The 23,203-nt window shown below is 44.7% G+C and overlaps 1 protein-coding gene across 1 annotated transcript in view; it reads right to left on the minus strand.

Moving 5' to 3' along the window:
• unc5a (unc-5 netrin receptor A) overlaps positions 1-23,203 on the minus strand; it is a gene marked incomplete at its 5' end in the record, with an annotated part of 199,186 nt that overhangs the window by 37,189 nt on the left and 138,794 nt on the right. Inside the window, one exon of the mRNA XM_067995836.1 lies at positions 21,290-21,523. Within this exon, the coding sequence (XP_067851937.1) occupies positions 21,290-21,523 (234 nt within the window). The remainder of the gene's footprint in view (positions 1-21,289; positions 21,524-23,203) is intronic.

Here is a 23,203-nt window from a genome sequence, read left to right on the forward strand (position 1 = left end):
CATTCTGCAGATGTTTGTGGCTCCTTTTCTTGCCATAACATGCCATACCACCCATCCTCCATTCAATTTTGCTTTGTGAACTATCACAATGTAATTTCACATCTGGCCACTATGTGAAGCTACTGACTGAATCTCTGAACTCTCAACTTCATCTGCCATTTTCCTTTTCACAGGTAAGTTTACCCTTTACATTTTAGGGTGGAATTTCCTCTTCACTGCACCTGGGAAATCAGCATTCCTCAGGCACAATGGAGAGGAAAAAGAGGTGGAGACCAATTACATCAGGTCCTTTGCTTCCCATAGATATTTCTAGGGCAACGGGCAGATCCGGGCGTGCACGGTCAGCACCTGGAGTAGATGCAGGCCGAACGTTAGTATTTTAATGAGATGGGATGGACTTTCCTGGCCTAATGATTCAGTTTGCTCCACAGCTGAATGTTGGATGCCCCAGCAAAGGGATATCGAAAGTAATATGGTGCAAGGGCCTGCCGTGTACATCAGAGGGTTTCTATTGAGATGAATTGTTGGCATTAATTTTTTCCCATTTTCTCCCTCGACTCTTGCTGGTTCTTGCCTCCCATCTCTGGGTCTCAGGCATCTCATCTCCATCCATTTACCCCAACTCCTTATCTTACTTTATTTCCCTTGCTGTCCCTCCCTTTCAGAAACTGCAGCTGTCTTCCCTCTCCTAGTCATTCTTTTATCCCACTGCTCCATAATCATGAGCCAAAGACTCTTCCTGAATGAGCCACTCAGCAAAATCTGGGAGCCTGAATGAAGCTCAGTGTCAGATCTGCCAAAAGTTGATGGAACCGAGTGCCTTGTCCTATATTTTATGCAAATTTCTCTCCTTTCTAAAAAAAAATCCCCTCTGATCCCATTGCCACCTGTTGCCATGCCTTTTTATTTTGTAAATTTCTCCTACTGCCATCTCCTGTATTTTTTTTTAAATCCCCTCCTCTCCCATTTTCTGTATTTTTGAAGAATTCCCTCCCTCTCCTACTGCCATCTCCTGAATGTTCTTTTAAATTACCCTCCTCCCTATTGCCATGTTCTATACTTTTCTTAAATTTTCCTCTTGCTATATCCTTTTTTCAATTCCCCTACTCTACTTAATATCGATCCTCCCCCCACTCACTTCAGATCATTGTAAAGAATCTTACAACACCAGGTTATAGTCCAACAAATTTATTTGAAAATCACAAATTTTCAAATAAATTTGTTGGACTATAACCTGGTGTTGGAAGATTCTTTACATTTGCCAACCCCAGTCCATCACCGGCATCTCCACATCATGACTTCAGATAATGGGCAACCGCTCAAGATCGTCAATGGTGACAAGGTATGAAGAGTGGAAAGCTGCAGGGTAGGTGAAGAAGCAGCCAAACAATAAACAGAAAAACTGTAAATTAACATTAAGAAACAGATCTATCAAATGATAGACACATTACTACCATATAGACAGCTCCAGTAATACAAACAGCATCAGAAGATGTCATATGACTTCCCATAAACAATGCCATAGTAGATATAAAACATTTTTCTATGCCACAGCAAATATTCATAGCTCCTTCTAAAGAGACAGTTAAAAACCATAAGGCAGCACAGAATGTGAATGATCATTCACCCCAATAAGGCTGCTCCTCTCCTCCTGGCCATGATAGATCGTTCCTACATGCTTTCATAGGCTTCTAAAACCTCTATGGGACAATGTTCCAAAATTAGACATTCAATGCCTTTCCCTACTTCTAATGAATGATCCTTGAGTGAATATTCAATGACAGTTGGAAGGTAATGGCTTGTTCAATGCTTAGAATTCATGAATTGTTTGGACAAATCCCTGATGAAACATGAATGTTCTTTTCTGATTTTTTTTTAATTGCTTTGAAGCAGCATAATAAGCAGGCAATTTTCCTTTTGGAATTACAGATAATAACTACATATTGCAAGTAATTTACTGCAAAAAGTTTCCAAGATAAAATTAAACTTCAAGATACAGCTGTAAATGTTGGCTTAAATATAAATATGTAAATATCCTAGCCCCATGGCTCTTCTAACAGACTCTCATCGTAAGTTCAGCAGGAGTCCACCAGAACGGCTGCAAACCCAGCTGGATCCCAGCCTTGTGCCAATTTTTCCAGGATGTTCTTGTGGAGGCAGAGCTTCTGCCTGTCCCATAAGGCCATCAACGTAAGAAGAGGTGGGGCTGGGCTGGGGTGAGGACTCTCCAAGTCAGAAGTTCCCACTCCCAGGCCCTCAGTCAGGACCCAGCACATGTTTGGCGCAAGTATACTTGGTTTCACCCAAAGGAGCAGATGTGGGTCCCACCTGTGGATCCAGGTCAAGTGCAGTGACCCAGCAGAGAAAACAATAAATAACACATGGAAGCCCCATGATGTTCACCTTATACATCACAGTAAACACCAAGGGGTAGATTTTGACTTTGGGCTGTTTTTGGTGGGTAGTGCGATTGGTTGATCCATTTAATGTCATCAGTCTGAGGCCAGAGCCAATTTGATGGTTGGGCCTCGTTTAAATTTCAATGGCAGACTGCTCAAGCATTTCTAATGATCATGGGCAGCCCGTCAATTTGGATTTCCAGCAGGCCAAAGCATCGATTTAAAACATACGTGCACCTAGTAAAGCGAGGTGTCCCTTTACTCGTTGGAAATTCTTGCTGGTTTTGGGAGAATTGGGCTGCATCATGTTTCAGTGACTCAGCAGTGGACATTCTCGTTGAACAGATGAGGGCGCACAAGTAGGTTTTCTTCCTCATAAATGATGGGAGCTGCCCAGGCAGACTCTGCAGCAGATCTGGAGGGGGGGGGGGGGGGGGCGGGGGAGTGGCTGAAAATAGCATGCCAAGATCATCACTTCAAGCACACTGGTTCAGTGCCGCCAGTGCTTCAACAACCTGACCTAGACAGCAAGGGTGAGAATGATATCTTTTGGTTTCTTCTCTCTGTATTACGCCTTGCCACAGCACTTCCTCTCACTCTCAAGTACCCCAAACACTACCCACCCCAGTCCACATGTTTGTCCTTCAACTAAAATGGGATACTGCACCGCACCTTAGAAAGAATATATTGGCCTTGGAAGGAGTGCAGCGCAGATTCACCAGAATGTTACCAGGGCTCCAAGGGTTAAATTATGAGGCGAGATTACATAAACTAGGCTTGTATTCCCCGGAAAATAAAAGGTTAAGGGATGATTTGATTGAGATTTTTAGGATTTTGAAACGAACTGATAGGGTAGATAGAGAGAAACTTTTACCGCTGGTGGGGGAGTCTAGGACAAGGAGACATAACCTTAAAATCAGAGCCAGGCCATTCAGAAGAGAAGTTAGGAAACACTTTTTCATGCAAAGGGTGGTTGAAGTGTGGAACTCTCTCCCACAAAAAGCTATAGATGCTAACACAATTAATAATTTTAAATCTGAGATTGATAGATTTTTGCCAGCCAAGGGATATGGATCCAAGGTGGGTGGATGGCTTTCGGACACAGATCAGCCATGATCTCATTGAATGGTGGAACAGGCTCAAGGGGCTGAATGGCCCACTCCTGTTCCTATCCTATGTTCTTATCTCCCCTTTTCATTCTAGTCACAGACTCACCTGCTGCTGCGGTCCTCACAACAGGCACACACAGCTTTCTGCTTTTACCTGGTAGCAACATTTAACTCTTCTGATAACTGCTTTTACATTTTACACTGGAGCCACTTTCTTGCACTTAACCACTTCCCCATCACGCTCGCAAGTTGCTGCTTCTCCCTCTCAGCTTGGACACTATATGAACTTGCCTCACACAGAGTATCAGAACTGCAACTCCCTAAAGCACCCCAACTTGCTGCTGCTCATTTTCCTCCTCTTCCTCTAAACAGAATAGAGTGGCCAGGGAGCACTGTGCAGTCCCTCCTTGAGCTTCCCTCTAGTCCAAGGGATACAGACTTGAATGTATATGGTGCACAACTGGTTTAGCCATTCATTGCCAGATCTTGCTTGATCACATTAAGTGCTATTGGGCTCTGCTCTCCTCTGCCAAACTGCTCACTACTGGAGAGCAAATCTAAGCTTCTTTCCTCCACAACCAAATTTCTCCTTAAACCCATCTCAACTGCCCCCTCCACCCTCAACTCCAATAACAATTGTGAAGAGGTCATGGACTTCTTTGTCGCTAAGATTGGAGCCATCCATTCAACTGCCTCTGCCGCATTCCTCCCCTTGCCCATCAAGCCTGAGATCGATAGATTTTTGGACACTAAGGGAATCAAGGGCTATGGGGATAGGGCGGGAAAGTGGAGTTGAGGTAGAAGATCAGCCATGATCTCATTGATTGGCAGAGCAGGCTCGAGGGGCTGAAGGGATTCGCAAAATTTCACATGTTCCCCCCCACCCCGAAGATTTATTGGAGTTATTAAAGAAACCCTGGTGTGACTGTATTTTTAAAAATCCAGGGTCTTTCAAAATGGCTGCGGTCAGACACATGGCCTAAAAGCCTGCAGCGTTCTCTAACAGCTTGGCAGGCTTCGTGTTTCAGACAGGTTTCTTTGAACAATGCAGTTGCATTCAAGCCCTGAGGCAAGCCATCAACATTGCCGGCCTACACATCAAAATTCGAGCAGGAGAAATCCCAGGACAAAAGGTGAACCATCAAGGAACATTTGGAACAATGGAAAACAGTTATGGAACAGATCAGTACAGGAACCGGCCATTTATGTAAATGGGCCAGAGATCGGGACCCCTTTTGTCTTACGTTTTCAGCCCAAATTGGACAATGGAGCAAACTGATGAGGCGCGAAATTAACCCATTACCGGGAGGGTATAACTGGGGCTTCCCAGTATCTCTCTCTCTCTCTTCTCTTCGCCTCTTGGCCCGGTCCTGTCTGCCTGCTAGCAACTAAGAAGGAAGGCCATCCAGTAAACCTCGCAACCACATGTCGACGGCAGCAGCAGGGCACAGGGGCCAGGCCTTTTCATCTGTTTCACCGGTGAGCATTAATTTTCTGGCTGCCACAAGACAACCTAGCTAGGTGTAAGGGTGGGGGATAAAGGGGGTATTGCTAAAATTGTGATTTTAGAATTTTCCCTCGATGTGTCCGTTTCTTCCACCCCGTTAAGTGTAAGACTGTATTGCATCCATAGCGATTTCTTTTATCTTCTGTATAATACTGTTTACCTTGTAGTTTTAGTTTTCTTATTAATAAACATTGGTTTTCCTTGTACCAATCCACTGGTCTGTTCGTCTGTCCTTGTTACCGCGCGATAAGTCCTCAGCTCAGAATCAGGAAGGGGAAAGCGATTCGCAACCGCATAGCGGGCAGGGCAGCTCAGGAAAAACATAACTGGCTGACCTATAATAAGCCCGAGAACAGTAAAAACCCCTTACAGGGCCATATGGCCTACTCCCGCTCCTGTTTCTTTTGTTCTAATTCCTTAAGTCAAGCTTGCTCCAAGGTCCCATCCTGCCGTAGCCCTGAGTCAACATCTTTCTCCAGTTCTTTCCCAGCTCATGCCCTATCCAGGCTCATCTTGTCCATGAGACCCACCTCCTGCTCTCTCGACCTCATTCACATGAAACTGACAATCCAACTTCCCTTCCTGCCCTCGTACCAGCTGATATTGTAAACGGTTCCTTCTCCTCAGCGACTGTCCTTGTCTCTTTCAAACCTACAGTATTCACCCCCTTCTTAAATTTCCCCTCTTGACCCCTCTGTTATTGCAAACAACCACCCCATCTCCAACCTTTCTTTCTCTCCAAAGTCCTTGAATGTGTTATCCCCTTCCAAATCAGTGCCCATCTTTCCCGTAACTCCACGTTTAAATCTTTCCAATCAGGTTTCCACTTTTGCCACAGCACTGAAACGGCCCTAATCAAAGTCACAAACGATATCCTCTGTGATTGTGACCATGCTGCACTATCCCCCTGTTGACCGGAAGTCACCGGTTAACGGTTTTGGCTTAGTACACAGAGCTATTCGCTTTATTAACGTTATTAGATCATGTACATACCGCTTATACGTCTGGTTAGATATAGGCATGCAGTTTTCAGCAGGTTATACGGTTTTATACTCAAACTAGGATTTAAACGCACACCCACTAGGTTTCCCTGACTAACACTCCCTGAGTATTAGGATTTAAACGCACACCCACTAGGTTTCTCTGACTAACACTCCCTGAGTGGTCACAGAATAGAAAGGATATTATATTACCCGGAAAGGAGAGATAATGCTGGCCAGGCGATTCGCTTTCTCTCTCTCGACGTCGTCTCTACGTCCCTGACATAGTCTCTACGTCCCTGACGTAGGGTCCCTACTTCCACGATGGTTCGTCTCCGGAATCTCCCTCACAAACAAAACTCATTCTGGCACCAAGCCTGCAATGCTTCAGTTTTAACTCCAAGTCTGTCTTTTCGAATGATGCTGTCTTCTCCGGTTGGCTCAAAGTTGCTGGAGTGGTCAATGTCATCCCCTGATTGGCTCTGTTCCAAGGGGCTAGGTAGCATCACCTCATTACTCCTTTTCTAAATAAGGACTGGTGTCTCATCAAAGCTCCTTTGTCCCTCTAAGAAGCGGAACGAATTCAAACCGGTTCTGGCCAGTTCAGACCAGTGACTGAACTCCAGGTCACCTCAGTTCAAAAGTCAGTGTCTTTGTTAGCAATTCGAATTAAGCTCCGTAGTTTTCTGCAGACACCTGGCCAACACCCCCCTCATCTTTCTCGATGTCTCTGCAGTCTTTGAAACGGTCGACCACACCATCCTCCTCCAATGCCTCTCCTCCACTGTCCAGTTGAGTGGGACTGCCCTTGCCTGGTTCCACTCTTACCGAGCTAGTTGAAGCCAGAGAATCTCCTCCAAAGGCTTCTCTACCTGCCCCTGAACCATTACCTCTGGAGTCCCCCAAGCATCTATGCTTCGCCCCCTTTTATTTTTCATCTAAACGATGCCCTTCGGCAATATCATCTGAAGATATAATGTTCGGTTCCACATGTACACTGATGACCTCACCCCTACCTCTCTCAACCCCTCCACTGCCTTTGTGTTGTCAGACTGCTTGTCTGACATCCAGTATGGAATGAGCATAAATTTCCTCCAATTAAGCATTGCAAAGTCTGAAGTCATTGTCTTCAGCCCCCAACACAAACTCTGTTCCCTCGCCACTGATTTCATCCCCCTCCCTGGCCACTGTCTCAGACAGAATCAGACTGTTCGTAACCACTGTGTCCTATTTGGCCTAGACCTGAGCTTCTGCCACATATCCACCCCATCACCAAGACCGCCTACTTCCACCTCTGTAACATTGCCCATCTCTGCCCTTGCCTTGCTTAAACCTTCATCTATACTTTTGTTACCTCTCTCCTCGGCTACTCCAATGCTCTCCTGGCCGGCCTCCCAATTTCTAGCATCCATAAACTAGAGCTCATCCAAAACTCTGCTTCTTGTATCCTAACCCGCACCAAGTCTTGATCACCCATCACCCCAATGCTCACTGACCTACATTGGCTCCCGGTCCACCAACTCCTCAAATTTAAAATTCTCATCCTCATTTTCAAATCCCTCCATGGCCTCGCCTCCCCCCTATCTCTGTAACCTCCTCCAGCCCTACAACCTTCCAAGAACTCTGTATTCCTCCTACTCTGGCCTTCTGTACAATCCCCACTCCCTTCACCCCACCATTGATGGCCGTGCCTTCAGCCTATTAAGCCCTAAGCTCTAGAATTCCCTTCCTAAGCCTCTCTGTTTATCCACTTCTCTCTCCTCCTTCAAGACCCTCCTTAAAACTTACTTCTTTGACCAAGCTTTTAGTCACCCATTCTAATATCTCCTTCTTTGGCTTGGGCAATGGGGCAGTAAGTGCAGCCCTGCGATTTTTGGAGTGCTAACGCTATGTTTCTGCACAGCGGAGGTAGTTAAAATTGGGCCCAAGACTCTGCACATTCTGCTATGAGTTTTGTAAGTTCTTAGATGATTGATGTTTGGGAATTTTCCACCTATATTAGATTGAGTAGTATTTGGCTAACCACTATCTGCTCTCAACTAACTGCACACCTTCAGCAAGATGGGTATCAGAGCTGTCAATGAGTCCATTGGCCTACTTTTTTACACCTCAAAAACGACTTCATAAGGGAATAAGAAATTATGACAACAGAACTTCTAAGCATTTTATCACTGCGCTATACAAGCACACACTGCCAACGTTATGTGCAAAGGACTCTGAAGAATTGTAAGTCTGCTTGGATATTATACAGTTGATGATATTAATTTATTCAAAATTTATGTTATTTTAATTCTCATACTTGTAATACAATTATAAATGATACATGGTTTCAGCAGTGTTTGAGGCATTGTGATAATTCACAAAGGCTTTCAAAATTGTAATCAAGTAAACACAGGATTACTCCTGAAATGCATGATTGTAAGAATGCTGTCATTAGCAGTTATAAGATAATCATTGCACAGTATTGATATAAATAATGACAATTATTTCAAGCTGTTCCACTAAGTAATATATAGCTATTTGAACAGGGTTTTTTTGGTTAATGACACTGTTGTCTGTAGAGGTGGGTAGATGGATGGTCATATAATGAAAAAGTGAATAGCCCACAATGATACATTATTACAGACTTGATTATATTTGACTATGTTGCTCTTTCAGCAGATTGAAAACAACCCATGTGATTATCACTTAGGGAAAAGTGTCTGAGCAGCTTAATTAGTTAAGAGACAGCAATGTGAAATTGTAAGTTTATTGCTGTTGCCAGTGACTCTCCTGTACTACAACAGGGTCTAAAATAATCAACCAGCAAGATAGGCCAGTGGTATAGTATGTCACTGTACTACCTTTCTGCAAAACAGAGTTGCAGGATATGATTTCACCCCCACTATATGCCATACAGTAAGTTTTTGATCTCAAATTAGCCAATTCAAGAAGTGGTAAGTGCAGCCAAAGTGCTTCCATATAGTGTGTGAGAGAAAATTAATGCCAGTCTGTAACCTGCCAACAGTCATTTACTGGAAATAAGAATTGATTGAATTACTAATCAAAGGTGCTCTATTTCAGGTTTGTTTACAAATGCCAAAATGTAGCAAATTTGGCTGATGATCAGTTGAACGTCCAATTGCACACCACAGAAGGAATCGAAGATTAGCTCGCATGTCAACAGGATAAAAACAAAGTTCAATACTAATGCTCTGACATTAGGTACCAATAGCTCATTGAACAAATGCCAAATTACATCATATTTAAGAAGTATGATAAAGACATCTGGGTACCAACATTTTCTCCACTTGACTCTTCCAATCTGCTACAAATTTTGGGTCTGTGCCAGATATTTTTTCAGGTTCAGTTCCATCGGTCTCTCATGTAAATGCATCGTGCATCCCTAATGATCATAGGAACAGCAGTTGGCCCTTCAGCCCCTTAAGCCTGTTTCTCCATTCAGTTAGATCATGGCTGATCTGCGCCTCATATCCATTCAGCTGCCTTTTAAAAAATTTGTTCATGGGATGTGGGCGCCGCTGACAAGGCCAGCATTTATTGCCCATCCCTAATTGCTCTTGAGAAGGTGGTGGTGAGCCGTCATCTTAACTGCTGCAATCCGTGTGGTGATGGTTCTCCCACAGTGCTGTTAGGTAGGGAGCTTCTGGATTTTGACCCAGCGACGATGAAGGAACTGCGATATATTTCCAAGTCGGGATGGTGTGTGACTTGGAGGGGAACATGCAGGTGGTGTTGTTCCCATGTACCTGCTGCCCTTGTCCTTCTAGGCGATAGAGGTCACGGGTTTGGGAGGTGCTGTCAACGAAGCCTTGAGGAGTTGCTGCAGTGCATCCTGTAGATGGTACACACTGCAGCCACAGTGCGCCAGTGGTGAAGGGAGTGAATGTTTAGGGTGGTGGATGGGATGCCAATCAAGCAGGCTGCTTTGTCCTAGATGGTGTCGAGCTTCTTTAGTGTTGTTGGAGCTGCATTCATCCAGGCACATGGAGAGTATTCCATCACACTCCTGACTTGTGCCTTGTAGATGGTGGAAAGGCTTTGGGGGGTCAGGAGGTGAGTCACTCGCCGCAGAATACCCAGCCTCAGACCTGCTCTTGTAGCCACAGTATTTATGTGGCTGGTCCAGTTAAGTTTCTGGTCAATGGTGACCCCCAGGATGTTGATGGTGGGGGATTCAGTGATTGTATGTCAAGGGGAGGTGGTTAGACTCTCCCTTGTTGGAGATGACCAGAGCGGCGGCGGACCTGAACGGGAGCAGAGGAGAGAGACCGAGAGCGGGGATAAAAGAGCGGCGGCCCGAGGCCCGAGACCAGAGCGGCGGCGGACCTGAACGGGAGCAGAGGAGAGAGACCGAGAGCGGGGATAAAAGAGCGGCGGCCCGAGGCCCGAGACCAGAGCGGCGGCGGACCTGAGCGGGAGCAGAGGAGAGAGACCGAGAGCGGGGATAAAAGAGCGGCGGCCCGAGGCCCGAGACCAGAGCGGCGGCGGACCTGAACGGGTGCAGAGGAGAGAGACCGAGAGCGGGGATAAAAGAGCGGCGGCCCGAGGCCCGAGACCAGAGCGGCGGCGGACCTGAGCGGGAGCAGAGGAGAGAGACCGAGAGCGGGGATAAAAGAGCGGCGGACCGAGGCCCGAGACCAGAGCGGCGGCGGACCTGAACGGGAGCAGAGGAGTGAGACCGAGAGCGGGGATAAAAGAGCGGCGGCCCGAGGCCCGAGACCAGAGCGGCGGCGGACCTGAGCGGGAGCAGAGGAGAGAGACCGAGAGCGGGGATAAAAGAGCGGCGGCCCGAGGCCCGAGACCAGAGAGGTGGCGGACCTGATCGGGAGCAGAGTAGAGAGACCGAGAGCGGGGATAAAAGAGCAGCGGCCCGAGGCCCGAGACCAGAGCGGCGGTGGACCTGAGCGGGAGCAGAGGAGAGAGACCGAGAGAGGGGATAAAAGAGCAGCGGCCCGAGGCCCGAGACCAGAGCGGTGGCGGACCTGAGCGGGAGCAGAGGAGAGAGACCGAGAGAGGGGATAAAAGAGCAGCGGCCCGAGGCCCGAGACCAGAGCGGCGGCGGACCTGAACGGATCAAAAACAACAACAGAAAACCAAGGAGTGACGTCACAGGACAGCAGGTAAGTGATTGGTTGGTGAGTACTACTGTTTTTTTTCTTGAAATTAGGGCATTGGTTTAAACTAAGAGCTGGGAAACTAAGCAGCTTTTATAGCAGGTAGTGTTTTTTTTAGTGAACCTAGGTCCCTAGTATAGTTAACATTTTCTAATTTCAACGTAATTTAAAAGGGGTAACTAAGCTAAGGCAAGTCATGGCAGCAGACCTCGCACCCGTGATATGCCCCTCCTGCAAGATGTGGGAAGTCATGGACACTACCAGTGTCCCTGCCGACCATGTGTGCAGGAAGTGTGTCCACCTGCAGCTACTGACCGATCGTATCTCGGAGTTGGAGCTGTAGGTGGATTCACTGTGGAGCATCCGCGATGCAGAGAAACTCGTGGATAGCACGTTTAGCGAGTTGGTCACACCGCAGGTAAAGGGAGTACAGGCAGGAAGTGAATGGGTGACCACCAGGCAGAGTAAGAGGTGCAGGCAGGTAGTGCAGGGGTCTCCTGTGGCCATCCCCCTCTCAAACAGGTATACTGCTTTGGATACTGTTGTGGGAGATGGCTCACCAGGGGAAGGTGGCAGCGGCCAGGTTCATGGCACCGTGGCCGGCTCTGCTGCACAGGAGGGCAGGAAAAGAGTGGCAGAGCTATAGTGATAGGGGACTCGATTGTAAGGGGAATAGACAGGCGTTTCTGCGGACGCAACCGAGACTCCAGGATGGTATGTTGCCTCCCTGGTGCAAGGGTCAGGGATGTCTCGGAGCGGCTGCAGGACATTCTGGAGGGGGAGGGTGAACAGCCAGTTGTCGTGGTGCATATAGGTACCAACGATATAGGTAAAAAACGGGATGAGGTCCTACAAGCTGAATTTAGGGAGTTAGGAGTTAAACTAAAAAGTAGGACCTCAAAGGTAGTAATCTCAGGATTGCTACCAGTGCCATGGGCTAGTCAGAGTAGGAATGACAGGATAGCTGGGATGAATACGTGGCTTGAGAGGGAGGGATTCAAATTCCTGGGACATTGGAACCGGTTCTGGGGGAGGTGGGACCAGTACAAATTGGACAGTCTGCATCTGGGCAGGACTGGAACCAATGTCATAGGGGGAGTGTTTGCTAGTGCTGTTGGGGAGGGTTTAAACTAAAGTGGCAGGGGGATGGGAACCGATGCAGGAAGTCAGTGGGAAGTAAAGTGGTGACAGAAACAAAAGGCAGTAAGGGAGAGTGTACAAAACATGACCGGACAGATGGTCTGAGAAAGCAGGGCAAAGACCAAGGGAAGTCTAGATTAAACTGCATTTATTTCAATGCAAGAAGTCTGATGGGCAAGGCAGATGAACTCAGGGCATGGATGGGTACATGGGACTGGGATGTTAAAGCTATTACTGAAACATGGCTAAGGGAGGGGCAGGACTGGCAGCTCAATGTTCCAGGGTACAGATGCTATAGGAAAGATAGAGCAGGAGGTAAGAGAGGAGGGGGAGTTGCATTCTTGATTAGGGAGAACATCACGGCAGTAGTGAGAGAGGATATATCCGAGGGTTCGCCCACGGAGTCTATATGGGTAGAACTGAAAAATAAGAAGGGAGAGATCACTTTGATAGGATTGTACTACAGACCCCCAAATAGTCAACGGGAAATTGAGGAGCAAATATGTAAGGAGATTACAGACAGCTGCAAGAAAAATAGGGTGGTAACAGTAGGGGACTTTAACTTTCCCAACATTGACTGGGACAGCCATAGCATTAGGGGCTTGGATGGAGAGAAATTAGTTGAGTGTATTCAGGAGGAACTTCTCATTCAGTATGTGGATGGCCCGACTATAGAGGGGGCAAAACTTGACCTCCTCTTGGGAAATAAGGAAGGGCAGGTGACAGAAGTGTTAGTGAGGGATCACTTTGGGACCAGTGATCATAATTCCATTAGTTTTAAGATAGCTATGGAGAATGATAGGTCTGGCCCAAAAGTTAAAATTCTAAATTGGGGAAAGGCCAATTTTGATGTTATTAGACAGGAACTTTCAGAAGTTGATTGGGAGAGTCTGTTGGCAGGCAAAGGGACGTCTGGTAAGTGGGAGGCTTTCAAAAGTGTGTTAACCAGGGTTCAGGGTAAGCACATTCCTTATAAAGTGAAGGGCCAGGCTGGTAGAAGTAGGGAACCTTGGATGACTCGGGAGATTGAGGCCCTAGTCAGAAAGAAGAAGGAGGCATATGACATGCATAGGCAGCTGGGATCAAGTGGATCCCTTGAAGAGTATAGTGATTGCCGGAGTAGAGTTAAGAGAGAAATCAGAAGGGCAAAACGGGGACATGAGATTGCTTTGGCAGATAAGGCAAAGGTGAATCCAAAGAGCTTCTACAAATACATAAAGGGCAAAAGAGTAACTAGGGAGAGAGTAGGGCCTCTTAAGGATCAACAAGGTCATCTATGTGCAGAACCACAAGAGATGGGTGAGATCCTAAATGAATATTTCGCATCGGTATTTACGGTTGAGAAAGGCATGGATGTTAGGGAACTTGGGGAAATAAATAGTGATGTCTTGAGGAGTGTACATATTACAGAGAGGGAGGTGCTGGAAGTCTTAACGCGCATCAAGGTAGATAAATCTCCGGGACCTGATGAAATGTATCACAGGACTTTATGGGAGGTTAGGGAGGAAATTGCGGGTCCCCTAGCAGAGATATTTGAATCATCGACAGCTACAGGTGAGGTGCCTGAAGATTGGAGGGTAGCAAATGTTGTGCCTTTGTTTAAGAAGGGCGGCAGGGAAAAGCCTGGGAACGACAGACCGGTGAGCCTGACATCTGTAGTGGGTAAGTTGTTAGAGGGTATTCTGAGAGACAGGATCGACGGGCATTTGGAGAGGCAGGGACTGATTAGTTACAGTCAGCATGGTTTTGTGAGAGGAAAATCATGTCTCACAAATTTGATTGAGTTTTTTGAAGGGGTAACCAAGAAGATAGATGAGGGCTGTGCAGTAGACGTGGTCTACATGGACTTTAACAAAGCCTTTGACAAGGTACCGCATGGTAGGCTGTTACATAAGGTTAAATCTCACGGGATCCAAGGTGAGGTAGCCAATTGGATACAAAATTGGATTGACGACAGAAGACAGAGGGTGGTTGTAGAGGTTTGTTTTTCAAATTGGAGGCCTGTGACCAGCGGTGTGCCTCAGGGATCGGTGCTGGGTCCGCTGTTATTTGTTATTTATATTAATGATTTGGATGAGAATTTAGGAGGCATGGTTAGTAAGTTTGCAGATGACACCAAGATTGGTGGCATTGTGGACAGTGAAGAAGGTTATCTAGGATTGCAATGGGATCTTGATAAATTGGGCCAGTGGGCCGATGAATGGCAGATGGAGTTTAATTTAGATAAATGTGAGGTGATACATTTTTGTAGATCGAATCGGGCCAGGACCTACTCCGTTAATGGTAGGGCGTTGGGGAGAGTTATAGAACAAAGAGATCTAGGAGTACAAGTTCATAGCTCCTTGAAAGTGGAGTCACAGGTGGATAGGGTGGTGAAGAAGGCATTCAGCATGCTTGGTTTCATTGGTCAGAACATTGAATACAGGAGTTGGGATGTCTTGTTGAAGTTGTACAAGACATTAGTCAGGCCACACTTGGAATACTGTGTACAGTTCTGGTCACCCTATTATAGAAAGGATATTATTAAACTAGAAAGAGTGCAGAAAAGATTTACTAGGATGCTACCGGGACTTGATGGTTTGACTTATAGGGAGAGGTTGGATAGACTGAGACTTTTTTCCCTGGAGAGTAGGAGGTTGAGGGGTGATCTTATAGAAGTCTATAAAATAATGAGGGGCATAGATAAGGTAGATAGTCAAAATCTTTTCCCAAAGGTAGGGGAGTCTATAACGAGGGGGCATAGATTTAAGGTGAGAGGGGAGAGATACAAAAGGGTCCAGAGGGGCAATTTTTTCACTCAAAGGGTGGAGTGTCTGGAACGAGCTGCCAGAGGCAGTAGTGGAGGCGGGTACAATTTTGTCATTTAAAAAGCATTTGGACAGTTACATGGGTAAGATGGGTATAGAGGGATATGGGCCAAGTGCAGGCAATTGGCACTAGCTTAATGGTATAAACTGGGCGACATGGACATGTTGGGCCGAAGGGCCTGTTTCCATGTTGTAAACGTCTATGTTTCTATGGTCATTGCCTGGCATTTGTCTGGCACGCGAATGTTACTTGCCACTTATCAGCCCAACCCTGGATGTTGTCCAGGTCTTGCTGCATGGGGGCATGGACTGCTTCATTATCTGAGGGGTTATGAATGGAACTGAACACTGTGCAATCATCAGCGAACTTCTCCATTTCTGACCTTATGATGGAGGGAAGGTCATTGAAGAAGCAGCTGAAGATGATTGGGTCTAGGACACTGCCCTTAGGAACTCCTGCAGGGCTGAGATGATTGGCCTCCAACAACCACTACCATCTTCCTTTGTGCTACTTATGACTCCAGCCACTGGTGAGTTTTCCCCCTGATTCCCATTGACTTCAATTTTACTAGGGCTCCTTGATGCCACATTTGGTCAAATACTGCCTTGATGTCGAGGGCAGTCACTCTCACCTCACCTCTGGAATTCAGCTCTTTTGTCCATGTTCGGACCAAGGCTGTAATGAGGTCTGGAGCCGAGTGGTCCTGGCAGAACCCAAACTGAGCATCGGTGAGCAGGTTATTGGTGAGTAAGTGCCGCTTGACAGCACTGTCGACGACGTCTTCCATCACTTTGCTGATGATTGAGAGTAGACTGATGGGACAGTAATTGGCCGGATTGGATTTGTCCTGCTTTTTGTGGACAGGACATGGGCAGGTTTCCAAATTGTCGGGTAGATGCCAGTGTTGTAGCTGTACTGGAACACCTTGGCTAGAGGTGCAGCTCGTTCTGGAGCACAAGTCTTTCGCACTACATCCGGGATGTTGTTGGGGCCCATAGGCCTTTGCTGTATCCAGTGCACTCAGCCGTTTCTTGATATCACGTGGAGTGAATCGAATTGGTTAACGACTGGCTTCTGTGATGGTGGGGATATCGGGAGGAGGCCGAGATGGGTCATCCACTCGGCGCTTCTGGCTGAAGATGGTTGCAAATGCTTCAGCCTTTTCTTTTGCACTCATGTGCTGGACTCTGCCATCATTGAGGATGGGGATGTTCATGGAGCCTCCTCCTCCTGCTGGTTGTTTAATTGTCCACCACCATTCATGACTGGATGTGGCAGAACTGCAGAGCCTTGATCTGATCTGTTGGTTGCGGTATCGTTTAGCTCTGTCTATAGCATGTTGCTTCTGCTATTTAGCATGCATGTAGTCCTGTGTTTTAGCTTCACCAGGTTGGGACCTTATTTTTCGGTCCATCTGGTGCTGCTCCTGGCATGCTGTTCTACACTCCTCATTGAATCAGGGTTGATCCCCTGGCTTGTTGGTAATGGTAGAATGAGGAATATGCTGGGCCATGAGGTTACAGATTGTGCTAGATTACAATGAGGTCTGGAGCCGAGTGGTCCTGGCAGAACCCAAACTGAGCATCGGTGAGCAGGTTATTGGTGAGTAAGTGCCGCTTGACAGCGCCTTATGGATGCCCAGTTTTGAGCTGCTAGATCTGTTCTGAATTTATCCCATTTAGCACGGTGGTAGTGCCACACAACACGTTGGATGGTGTCCTCAGTGTGAAGATGGAACTTCGTCTCCACAAGGACTGTGCTCCATAATCCCTTGATACTTTTACCTAACAAAACTCTTATCAATTTCAGTCTTAAAAATTTCAATTGACCCAGCATCCATAGACTTTTGGGGGAGCAATTTACAGATCTCCACTACCCCTTTGCGTGAAAAAGTGCTTCCTGATTTCACTCCTAAAAGGCCTAGCTGTAATTTTAAGATTATGCCTTCTTGTTCTCGATTCCCCTGCCAGAGGAAATAGTTTCTCTGTACCTAGCCTATCAAATTCATTTATCATTTTAAAGACCACAATTAGATCACTGCTCAACCTTCTAATGACAAAGATCAGGAGTGTACATCTAGTTGTACAATGGCATGACATAGAGGGTGCCTTAACAATGAAACCCTTATTATATGAACTGGATACTGCAATCTTGCATGTGGCCTGGAGTAGCTCAGGTTGGGCAGATCTGGGTTATGGTGGGGTCAGTGAAGAAAAGTTGTAGCAGCTATTTTTGAGGGCAGGTTATTATTGGTGGAAGGCCTTCCTGCCTAATTTACCTTGAAATAATTTGGATTTGTCCAGGAAAATCCAGGCCCATGCGTTCATTTGTACTATGTTCCTTTGCTGCCTATCTGGACAAGAATTCAGAAGCTACCTGTGATTCCTATATTTAAAAAGAGAGATAGAACTAGTCCAGGGAACTATAGACCAATTAGCTTAATGTCGGTGGTAGGAAAGATAATGGAATCTTTACTCAAATAGTAATAGAAAAACATCTAGAAACTGAAAATATAATAAAGAATAGTCAGCACGAATTCCAAAAGGGAAGGTCATGCTTGACCAACCTTATTGAATTCTTTGAAGAAGTAACAGAAAGGGCAGACAAGGGTAATGCAGTTGATGTAATATATTTGGATTTTCAAAAGGCCTTCGATAAGATACCGCATTGTAGACTCATGACTAAGGTCAGAGCATGTGGAGTCGGGGACAAGTCGCAGAATGTATAGCAAGCTGGCTACAAAGCAGAAAACAGAGAGTAGGGGCTAAAGGTAGTTACTCAGACTGACAAAAGTTGGGAAGTGGTGTTCTATAAGGATTGGTGCTGGGACCACCGTTGTTCACCATTTACATGAACAATTTGGACTCAGGAATCGGAAGTACAATTTCAACATTTGTGGACGACACCAAATTGGGGGGTATAGTCAATACCGTGGAGGACTGCGACAAAATACAGGAAGACATTAATAAGCTTGCAGAAAGAGCGTTCAATTGGCAAATGAATTTCAATATAGATAAGTGTGAGGTATTACATTTTGGTAGGAAGAATAAGTGGGCCACATACTGCTTGGATAACAAGATTCTAAATGGGGTAAAGGAACAGAGGGATCTGGGATCTGGGGGTACAGATACACAATTCACTAAAAGCAGGTTAATAAGGCCATTAAAAAAAAGCAAACCAAGCACTGGGGTTCATTTCTAGAGGGACAGAATTGAAAAGCAGAGAAGTTACATTAAACTCGTATGGAACTTTGTTTGGACCACACTTGGAGTACTGTGTACAATTCTGGTCTCCATATTATAGAAAGGATATAGAGGCACTGGAAAAGGTGCAAAAAAGATTTACTAGGATGATACCAGAACTGTGAAGTTCTACCTATCAGGAAAGATTGGGCATGCTGGGGCCCTTTTCTCCAGAAAAGAGAAGACTGAGGGGTGACCTGATAGAGGTCTTTAAGATTATGAAAGGGTTTCATAGGGTAGACGTAGAAAAAATATTTCCACTTGCAGGGGAGACCAGAACAAGGGGCCATAAATTTAAGATAATCACAAATAAATCCAATAGGGAATTCAGGAGAAGCTTCTTTACCCAGAGAGTGTTTGGAATATGGAACTTGCTACCACAAGGAGTAGTTGAGGCGACTCGCATAGATGTATTTAAAGGGTAGCTAGATAAACACATGAGGGAGAAAGGAACAGAAGGATATGCTGATAGGGTTAGATGAAGTAGGAAGGGAGGAGGCTCGTGTGGAGCATAAACAACAGCACGGACCTGTTGGACTGAGTGGCCTGTTTCTGTGCTGTACATTCGATATAATTCTATGTAAGTCAGAAGCTTGATCTCGGATCCTCGTTAGTTTTCTGAGTTCTAGCATTGGCCAGTAGGTCTGCTAATCAAACCAGCTATTGCACTCCAGGTAAAGGTTCCAAGAAGCTACTTTCTGACATCCCCAAACAAATAGACCATCTTAACATTAGGGGCTGCATTTTCCTTCACTAAACTACCCAAAATCATGTGATATAGTGACAAAAAATCAGGTGAAGAGGCCGACCACTGCATCTTCTCCCCTGAGCATCATCATGGATGTTTGCTCTTCTGTGCTAGCAGGAAAAGTGGCTGCCTTGACTGCCCCACTGCATGTAAATGATGGTGGACTGGCAGGACATGGAAACCTGCCTGATTTTCCTGCCTTCTGCCGGTACTGACACTGACCAGGGACTGCCAGGAAAGGGATGGTGGCAGACCCTGGGGCAGCAATAAAAGAGCCCGCTAAAGCCCCTTTTAGAGGGAGAAGGTCCAGTAATGGGCACCTCTCCCTCTCTTCTGGTGCAGCAGTACTACCACATATTTCTCCATGGCAGTGTCTGGCTCCCTTTGTTGGCAGGGATCCCACTGGAAACCTGTCATGCATAACTAATGACTCCCAACCCAGAAAAATGGGTCAGGCTGAATGATTGTTTCACTCTGCCCTCAATTGGGTTGAATACCACGTGATACATCATGTCTTTCCCTGAGACGATAAGACGCATAAAGCTATCTTATCCTTGAGGTGTGGTACAGAGCCGTTTTTCGACCACCCTGAGTTCCCCTGTGTGACCAGAAACACCCTTCCGCACATCAGTGGGATATCTTATTTGACTTCAACTCTAACTGTCCATCAGCATTTCTAACTTCTTAGTCTTGGTAAAAGCCTCCTTTTATTTGAAAGCCTGACTGATTTCATGCCTCTCACAGGTGTTTTATCTCCCTCTGCTCACAAACACACCAGAATCAAAGACTTTCTATCACAATGGGTGTGAGGTGTTTTCTGATTACCAAGAAAAACTAATGAATTGCTTTTTGTTGATGATCTTTGTGGAAAATAACTTTTATTATCATGTTTTTTAGTCTGGGTATCTTTTTTAAAACTTCTGAGAATATCCGTTACTTTAAAACCCCAACATTAAAAATAACTCCTTTTCCAAATTCTTTTCTGTGAGAAAATGGTCAGACAAATGCCAAAATATGTCATTAGGCACTGCATTTTTGTTCCAAGTAGGATAAGTTGGATCATTAAAATCAGTTTTTGAAATATCAGAAGATTATGTCCCCAAAAGTAATGCTTATCTTATCAGTAATATAATTTGTTTAGCATTGGTCTCAGAGATTCTGCCAATGTCTTGATCAAGAAATCGTGCTGACCCATTCAAAATATGGTAAAAAGAGTTAAATAACATTGAATGGAATGATTACAGATATTATTAATTAAACTGCCCTTTTACATTGCTGCCTTAGACATGACTGAAAGCCCACAAATGTGAAAGGAATGCTGTTGTTTAAAGCTAGATAAAATATCAATTTCAAAATATTTTTAAAATAAAGTATATTTGAATGGCAGTAATTAGCTGTGGCCAAACAATAGGTTGCAAATTTGGACAGGTCACTCATTAGTACTCAACCATCGACCTACCTATCCCCTTCACAACATTGTATATTCCTGCTAAACTAATCAACATCTGAGTTTTTTCCACGGACTGCAGCGGTTCAAGAAGGCGGCTCACCACCACCTTCTCGAGGGCAATTAGGGATGGGCAATAAATGCCGGCCTTGCCAGCGACGCCCACATCCCGTGAACGAATATAAAAAAAAAAGTTTACAACACGGAAACAGGCCCTTCGGCCCAACATGTCCATGTCGCCCAGTTTATACCACTAAGCTAGTCCCAATTGCCTGCACTTGGCCCATATCCCTCTATACCCATCTTACCCACGTAACTGTCCAAATGCTTTTTAAAAGACAAAATTGTACCTGCCTCCACTACTGCCTCTGGCAGCTCATTCCAGACACTCACCACCCTTTGAGTGAAAAAATTGCCCCTCTGGACCCTTTTGTATCTCTCCCCCTCACCTTAAATCTATGCCCCCTCATTATAGACTCCCCTACCTTTGGGAAAAGATTTTGACTATCTACCTTATCTATGCCCCTCATTATTTTATAGACTTCTATAAGATCACCCCTAAACATCCTACTCTCCAGGGAAAAAAGTCCCAGTCTGTCTAACCTCTCCCTATAAGTCAAACCATCAAGTCCCGGTAGCATCCTAGTAAATCTTTTCTGCACTCTTTCTAGTTTAATAATATCCTTTCTATAATAGGGTGACCAGAACTGTACACAGTGATGTAACATGATTAATATGATTCAGCCTTCTGAAAGCAATTGTTTTGTCTGAAGTTTTAGGCTAATTGGTTACCTTCAGTGCATTTTGAGTATCTTCCAGACAATAGACCCGTATGCTGTACTCCAATGACGTGCATGTTCCTGGTGCAAACAGGACTAGCCTCAGACGTTTTGCTGCAGCCATGTTCAGTGATTCACCGACCAGTGTGTATTTGCCCAGTGTCTCAGTAAATACATGGGACATCTGACCATCAAGCTGGCAATAATAGGGATTAGAAGGAGTTTCTTTCCCCAAATGTAATACCTCCTGTGGGAACAAAAAAAGACAGAAAAATAGTTAGGACAAATAAATTTAGTAAAAAAATCTCATTGCCAACCATGCAAATGCAATAAATGGATACACAAATTGCTTCTTTAACAAACATGAATGCCACTATACACTACACTAATAGTTAAGTTGATCTGTATGCTTAATATATTGCTATATTTGCCATGTAATGAATTTGAGTCAGTTACTAGCTATACACATATGTTAAACAGATGTAGTCCAATCAGTGGAAGATACAATGCAAATTATGTTAAAGGTTTGTAAGAATTGGCTGACTTATTTGGTGTGCTAAGAATCAGATTTTAGAGTATTTTAATTTTAATTTTTTTAAATTTAAAAAGCTAGTTGAAAGAATTGACAGTGAATAACGTGGCATTAAATTGACTGGTCCATTCTTATTTCAGGGTTTATTTTAAAAATCATAAGAAATAAAGGGCTCAGAAAATTATCTCATGTCCTATCTCAGCACCAACAACAATCCTTTTCTGGTTAAGGAACGTTGTTCATTTTTTGATTTAAATTTTCTTCCCTTTTACCTCCTCCTTTCATAAAAGTATTGACTGTTGCTGGCTTATAGTTCCAGAGGTGTTGACAGCCCTCCAGTACCTTATCCAGATGGCTATTTTTAATATGGGAGCCGATACAGTAGGTGTTGGTGTGCCGTTTGACTGTGGAGGACATAATAGCAGGTACTAAATCTTGTTCTCACTTGACATCCACACATATTCACTTTCCAACAGAGGTTGCTAAATATTAATCAGGAGAATGCTAATTTTAACCATGCAGAAGTAAAATATACACTTGAAACACAACTTTATCAAAAATCATTTACTTCTGTTTGCTATGTTGTCCCCATATGCCCCTTCTCTCATTGTCTATAATTCCTTTTTTACTTTAACTTTACTTTTCTTTATTGATCCCTTTTATAAACTTTAATTTTATTTTTTTTCTAGCTAATCTCACTGATCCCATATTTCCACAACTTTCTGGTCCCTAACACTTAAGTTTTAAACTGCTAACTTGCTTTGTTTATTTTCTCTCCTGGCTCTCTGGTTCCCTTTCTAGAGATCAGTGCAAATTTTAAGAACATCCTTTTTATTGGTTATAAATTGTCTTTAAAGCGCATTTTCAACCAATAAAAATTCCCAGATTTGGAATATCAACATTATTGTGTCATAGGTACAACGTGATAAATCTTTGATGTGTTTTACACATCACACCAGGAAGAGGGCTACCAAGCAAATATCTTTGTCAGCCGCCCTTGGAAGCCAACAGCGCTCAGGTAATTAAACTTGTCCATAATATTTGCAGGGTTAAACATCTCCTTCACAGTGGTGTTCAGAAGGATCCTGATCCAGTCATTTTGATTGAGAAACTTATAAAACAAATAGATATCAGTAAAACATATATTAAGAAGAAATTCAAGGGAATTGAAATTCCTCTGTGCACTCTTTTTAGCGGGCTAATTAATATGTATCGCTTCAAAATGCTGTGCATGCTTTTTAACAAAGTCATTAACTCATTTGTGCAGAGAAATTGTCAGCTTGTCAGTTGTAAGTTCATTCTTTTCAGTATGTGACTATTTTATTTATTTTACTCATATCCTACGAACACTGACACTTGGAATTTCATCTCATACATATGTTAATCCTTTTCATA

The sequence above is a fragment of the Heptranchias perlo genome, chromosome 14, assembly GCF_035084215.1.
Source record: "Heptranchias perlo isolate sHepPer1 chromosome 14, sHepPer1.hap1, whole genome shotgun sequence".
In the NCBI taxonomy this organism is placed as follows: domain Eukaryota; kingdom Metazoa; phylum Chordata; class Chondrichthyes; order Hexanchiformes; family Hexanchidae; genus Heptranchias; species Heptranchias perlo.